This window comes from Macadamia integrifolia, chromosome 5 (assembly GCF_013358625.1).
Source record: "Macadamia integrifolia cultivar HAES 741 chromosome 5, SCU_Mint_v3, whole genome shotgun sequence".
Lineage (NCBI taxonomy): Eukaryota > Viridiplantae > Streptophyta > Magnoliopsida > Proteales > Proteaceae > Macadamia > Macadamia integrifolia.
The window spans coordinates 32,069,379-32,075,762 of record NC_056561.1 but is presented as its reverse complement, the minus strand read 5'-3'; the positions used below and the strand labels follow the sequence as shown (position 1 = coordinate 32,075,762).

General features: G+C 37.0%; 1 protein-coding gene across 1 annotated transcript; it reads right to left on the bottom strand.

Moving 5' to 3' along the window:
- Positions 1–1,858: 1,858 nt before the first annotated feature.
- LOC122079143 (rust resistance kinase Lr10-like) lies at positions 1,859–6,061 on the bottom strand. The gene is made up of 4 exons (XM_042645400.1): positions 5,210–6,061; positions 4,173–4,205; positions 4,033–4,062; positions 1,859–3,127 (listed from the first exon to the last, which is right to left on the bottom strand). Exons 1-4 carry the CDS (start codon positions 6,000–6,002, stop codon positions 2,004–2,006), a joined length of 1,980 nt encoding a protein of 659 aa, XP_042501334.1. The 5' UTR covers positions 6,003–6,061; the 3' UTR covers positions 1,859–2,003.
- Between the last annotated feature and the right edge of the window lie 323 nt (positions 6,062–6,384).

Genomic DNA, 6,384 nt, shown 5'->3' with positions numbered 1-6,384 from the left:
AACATTGAATCAAAACAGGTAAGCAATCTGCCAGAATCTTGACTAGACATGGTAAAAAAATACGGAAAAAATAGTAAAACAATTCTTGAAAATTCTGATAAAATTATGTCAAAAATAAAAGATCTAAGGATGAAATTCTTAAAAAGGAAGATATGTGCAAAAATCTAGACTAAAACAAGTGAAAACATCGGTTGAAAATAGAAGAGACTCGAAAAATACCTAGGCAAATTGTAGACCTACCATGGTGTAAAATTTGAATAAAGTAGTAAAAAAAAAAATGAAAATTTTACTGTTGAACGTAGAGACATAGAACTAGAATTTCTAAGAAGAAACCTGTATGAAAAATATCGTGAAAAACCCTAGAACATAGCCTACATGATAATGATGAAAAATTGCATAGAAAACGCGTTGGCAAAGAAGAAAAGGAAAATGGAAAAATAGAAATAAATCATGAACAATTATAGCGAAATCAAAGTATGAAAGTTAAGGCATGGGGGTAAAAATTGATGTTTAGAATGAAATCCATCTCATATTTTGTACTATTGTGCACAACACCACTGCCCTACTTAGGGCAGCAGTGACCTCTGCTTAGTATTACGAGTTAATCTCACTCCAGAGAACTTAGAATGGAATGAAGTTAAAACCAAATGAAACTAGACTCGATTATCTACAACTTTTATGAAGTATGCAGGTGGGTTGGAGCATCCTAGGCTCAGGTTTCGGTGAGCTCGAATCAGATCTGGTGTGCGGAACAGCAAGAAGCTCAACCAAAGTTGTTCTTAAATGTGTAATGCATCTTCTCAATAGTGTGGGCTTGTGTGAGATCCTCTGAAAGCGTGAGAGGACCTTGCATTTATAGCTTGAAGTACCCTAATTGAGTCCAAGGTAATGTCCATAAGTTTTCATTTGAGTGTGATCTCCTTCCTTGATGATGGAAGAGGTCAATATGGCTATGAATGCAAGATCTTTTGCAAAGATTTACAAAAACATGATCTTTTCGCAGAACTGGCAAAAAGTGAAAATTTTCCCTGCACAAAGTGTACTTTGGTTGACGTTGGTCATTTGCCAAATGAGGCTCAACCAATGTCAACCAAACTACATCTGGCATCAGCCAAATTGCAAATTTTGTTAGCTCGGGTCAATATAAAAACTGACCTAGGTTGGCTTCTTAGGTCGGATCTAGTTGTCTCTTTGTTTGAACCAGGATCGGTCTAGGGTCTTTGGATTGATCTTGGCTCGTGCTAAGTATGTCAAGTCCGTTAACTATATTTTGAAAACATCTTGTCAAATAATTACCTCCGAAACTAGCATGGGCACTTAGGAGATTGCTTAGGACATGGGGAGGGACACCTTGCTATAATTAAAATATAGTGTCATATTTTCAAGGGAATTCTACTTCATCATCGCCTGGCCACTCCAGGGTGAAAAATGTGATTTCTACAGTAGTGTGTACTTACGCCAAGATACAACGGGTGCGAAATGACCGTGCTGTCGCGTATTGAAGGTGCTCGTGCGCGCTCTCCCATTGGCTTAACCTTTTTCCTTAATTTTAATTTGTCATCCACTATTCTATTATCTTTAGTTGAGACCCTATCAGCTTTCTCTGAAGGATGTCATAATTCTAAACTAGAATTTGGTTTCAATATTTTTTCTTTTATATAGTTCATATATAATAATTTATTTTGTATTGTCCCATTGACATCCAAAGTAGTGAATACTGATTTAGAAAGAGATGAATTTGATTAGCTTCTAAGACACTTGCTAAAACTTTTTACATTATGGTTTCATCATACTCTCTAATCATCAATTGAAACCTTCGCCATTAAAGAAACATAAGTAGATTTAGACAACTGACATATATAATCAAAGAAATTGTATTTTCTATTTGATTACAGCAGACAAACTATTGCTTAATTATCAACTGCATAATTAATAATTTATAGCAGATTAATTACATTTAAGTTGATGATTAAATCATCGAATTGTATGAAAGTGAATTACAATTAACTAGATGATTCAGAATTGGGTGATGACTCCATAATTAGATGATCTTCTTCCACCCTTTCAAGTGATGCTAGAAAAGGGTTTGGCGGCATTTGTAGAAGCTCAGTGGGTGATTCTAGCATTTCTATGACTTTGCTCATGGAAGGGCGATCAACAGGCTTCATTTGTATGCAATACAATGCTACTATGATCATCTTTCTTGCTATTTTTTTGTCATCCTCACTGGTATCTTCCATTTCCATATCTTCTCCTTGATTTAGTTTGTCGTATATCCATGATGGGAAGTAAATTTGACTCGAATTGTCAGCATATGGATTCACATTCTTCCTTCTTCCTGCCATTTCCATCAGCAACATTCCAAAACTATAAACATCAGCCTTATAGGAGACACCTCCCATACTTTTGTAGAACAGTTCTGGAGCTATGTATCCTATTGTTCCCCTTGCAGCAGTGAGAGAAACAATACTATCATCTGTTGGATATAGTTTGGCAAGCCCAAAATCCGAAATTTTTGGAGTAAAATCGTCATCCAGAAGAATATTGTGAGGCTTGATATCAAAATGTAGAATTTGCATATCACAACCTTGATGGAGATATTCAATCCCGTGAGCCACTCCTAGGGCGATCTTGTACATCTTTTCCCAACTACATAAGGAAATATTTCCTCTTTGTTCTTGATTGAAGATGTACTTGTCCAATGACCCATTTGGCATGAAGTCGTACACTAGAGCCCTTTTTGATCCCTTGAAACAAAATCCGATAAGTCGCACCACATTGACATGATGAATCCTCCCAATGGTACCAACTTCATTGATAAAGTCTTCTCCATTGCCTTTAGATGTTGCTAAGATCTTGATGGCAACAAGATTTCCACTTCGGAGCTTTCCTTTATATACAGACCCGAAACCTCCCTGACCAAGTTTGTCTTTGAAATTCTTAGTCATCTTCTTAATATCAGAATATGAGTACTGAATTAGAAATAAATTGTTATGCTCTTGTAGGAACTCTTCGATGTTAGTATCCAAGGAGAGGTGCCTTCGTCGCAGCATATAGATCAAGAATACAGGGAAACATAGATATCCCAACAAAGTTCTAAGCATCCAGAAGAAGATTAAGATTGTCCCTGGACAAGAGATTAATATATAACACTTAGATCATCATGTTAGAATCAACATATTGAAATATTGCATAATGTCAATAAAGACTTGTCACCTTTAATTCTTCTTGTGGGTCTGATTAGCAAAAAATAATACCTAAGCAATCCTTAAATAGAATGGGAGGAGTTTGGCAAGGCAGAAAATATTGGACGAGAAACTGATAACATCAGAAAAGAGACTTACATAGAAGTAGACTTCAACAATTTAAAGGGTACCTCCACGTCCTCTTCTTTTTGCCACATGGGCAAGATGACTTCGCATTCTGACTCTGGAATTAATCAAGAACTCCCTAGACAGCTAGGTAGCATATCATATTGGGTGACATTTTTCAATCAAATTACCCAATAGGGTCATCCGATCCCATACCATTTGAAGCCCCATGTCGTTCAAACAGTCGTGCGAAGAACCAAAAATTTCAAACAATTTAAAAACCACATAATGGCATGTAGAGAAATCAGGACTATGTTTTTTTTTTAGGTAAACGAGTTACTATGTTTATTTAAGTCTTAAAAAAAAAACACACCACCTTAATCAATTGGTGATATATATCCAGATTTCTTCCACTAAAAAATAGAGCACGATGGACACCACCCATTGTGATTTGTGACTTGAGAGCCAAATAATCCACACTTGGATGGGTGGGGTTAATCAATTACTTGACAACCAGTAGTTAATTAGCTAGGTTAAAGTGAGCCAAACTCCTTGCTAGCTAGTTGAAAAATATATTAGATATAGCAAACCTGCAAATTGGGGTTAACTCATAATTTAATCCTTCCCAATTCCATCCCCTGCCCTTGCATCTCCATGAGTCTTTATGAATCCATATATAGTTCAAGATTCACAAATCAAAAGAAACAGTATCAAGACTTACCTATCCAGAGAGTGGGCGGCATTACATTGTCTGTTGTAATTTGCAAAAGCCAGAAAGGAAAAGATGTGAGTGGAAAAGAATTTTTTTTTCTTATATTAGAAATTAAAAAATAAATAAATAAATTGAGTGCAAGTCCTTACAGTAAATCGTCCTCCAAAAGAAGTGCTTAAGGCCTACAATTCCCAGGTACGAAAAATGTATCAGCCATTCAACATATAAACTGGATATGGCATTGTTTAGTATATCAGTAACCAAGTCTAAATAATATAATACTTGGAAAAAAAAAAACTCAGTTTTGGAGCATAGTTTATACCAGTGCTTTCATGTGCCTATCTCTCTCTTGTCTAAAAAAATCCTTACCATTTGCTTGGAGGAGAGAGATAGACACAGAGAACGTATGACCTAGGCCAACACTCCCTGAGAATCAATTCCCAAGAAAAAAAAATGAAAAAAATTATAATCACGCATGATTATCTATGTACAAGGGTCACTTAGGCTACCAATTAGTATACGGATTTCCAAAGTGGGCTGTGGAGAATCACCTCTCCTGTCCAGCCAGCATGTCTTTTTAAAAATGCCACATGGTCGTTCAAGCAAAGCCGAAAATTTTGAACTGGTGGATCAAGGAGAGGTCCCTGTACACTTGTCAAAGTTTAAACCAACCCAAGATTGCAAAGTGGTAAAATCAGAAACTAAAAATTAATTTTGGAATACCGGACCGAAACGGTCAATATAGGTTAAATTGAAACGATATTGGTCTTCATCGATCCTCAATTCTAACATTTCAGATCCCGATCCACATGTATGATCCAAGGGCAAAATCACAATAAAACTGATTAAAAAAAAAAGATAGATTTGTCTAATCCAAATCGATCCAGGCCAATTGAAATTGATATTGAGCTTGATGGATCCCCAGTCTCCGATCCTGACCTTTCCATTCACGATCCACATGTATAGTCTAAGGGCAAAATCATAATAAAAACTTTTTTTTTTCTCTTAATTTTGTTTTAAAAAGGGGTAGATCTCTCCGATCCGGAACCAGGTAGATGATATAACAAATGACCAATCCATATTATGCGCTAAAAGAAAAAAAGGTTTACGAAACATGACATAAGAAATTAAGAACCTACCAAAAAAAAAAAAAACCTAAGAAATAAGAACAAATGTTTAAGGAGACCTATGCAGCCGCCTTTGCAGGTGATGATGAAGCTATGATTGGAAGGATCTTGGGCAGGATGGCAATCGCCCCATCTGTTGTCACAGCTTCTGCAATCAATGCGAAACCATGAGAGTTCAAACCCCATGGCCATTTCATAATGTATCTCAGAGAAAGAACGATGATCACCGGCCTCTTGCAACTTTCGAATTGGAACCATTGTGCCGATGGTACACGAGTCCGGTACATCTGAATAATTCAACTCATCTCCCACAAAAACGTAAGAATATTGGGAACCCAAAGAACCGTTAATGCACGGAGAGGTATCCTCAAAGTGTGGAGCTGATGATGATGATGATGATGTGATTATTGGACTTTCACAACTCAAGAAAACTATGTAGTTTTCCAACTGCGGAAGCCACGGGTAGTAGTAAGGATCTTTATTATACCACAATAAATAACTGAAATTACCATAAGATGTGAGGGAATAAAGAGGTAGAGAGGAGCAATTGTGAATCTGGAGGCCGGAATCAACCACTCTCATGGTTCGGTTCTGATAAGAGATTGAGTCTACATAGTACTTCCCTGAATACAGATATAGAACGGTTCGGTTATTCTCACAGGAGAGCTCGTATCGAGGGTCCCTGCACTCCGGGGGAGGATCATGGCCTTTCAACCAAAATGGGTAGCTAATGTTCACAAGGTTCCCGCATGAAGAAGGGCTGCACTCACTTTTCTGAGCTTCACAATTAGCCTGCAAAACAATGAACAAGGCTGCTATTATGAGGCAGCCTCTTCCCAATTTCACCACCATCCCCTCTTTTCTTTCTTGCGTTTAACTTGTGTATAGAGAGGACCCAGCACAGTACACCGAGGTACGTAGCAGATGGAGAGATATAAGGTGTGTTAATAAACACAATTCCCCTTTATCAGGAGAGAAGTTTCTCACCTCTTACCCCTTATTGTACCCTTTATTGTATGGAATTGATGATGAAATATTCAACTCTAGATCAGATGTGACAACCCAAAGTGAGTAACATGATTTTCATTCTCACCTCTTATCCCTTATTGTGCCCTTTATTGTATGGAATTGATAATGAAATATTCAACTCCAAATCAGATGTGACAACCCAAAATGATTTTCATTTATTAGGAGAGAAATTTCTCACCTCTTACCCCTTATTGTATGGAATTGA

What these genes read in the sequence shown, in the direction of transcription:
- LOC122079143 (XM_042645400.1), bottom strand. Translation starts at nt 6,002, where the DNA reads ATGGTGGTGAAATTGGGAAGAGGCTGCCTCATAATAGCAGCCTTGTTC. An exon ending in CTTTTGGAGGACGATTTACT is followed by an intron (nt 4,063 to 4,172) that starts GTAAGGACTTGC and finishes AAATTACAACAG; the next exon opens with ACAATGTAATGCCGCCCACT. An exon ending in GCCGCCCACTCTCTGGATAG is followed by an intron (nt 3,128 to 4,032) that starts GTAAGTCTTGAT and finishes TCTCTTGTCCAG; the next exon opens with GGACAATCTTAATCTTCTTC.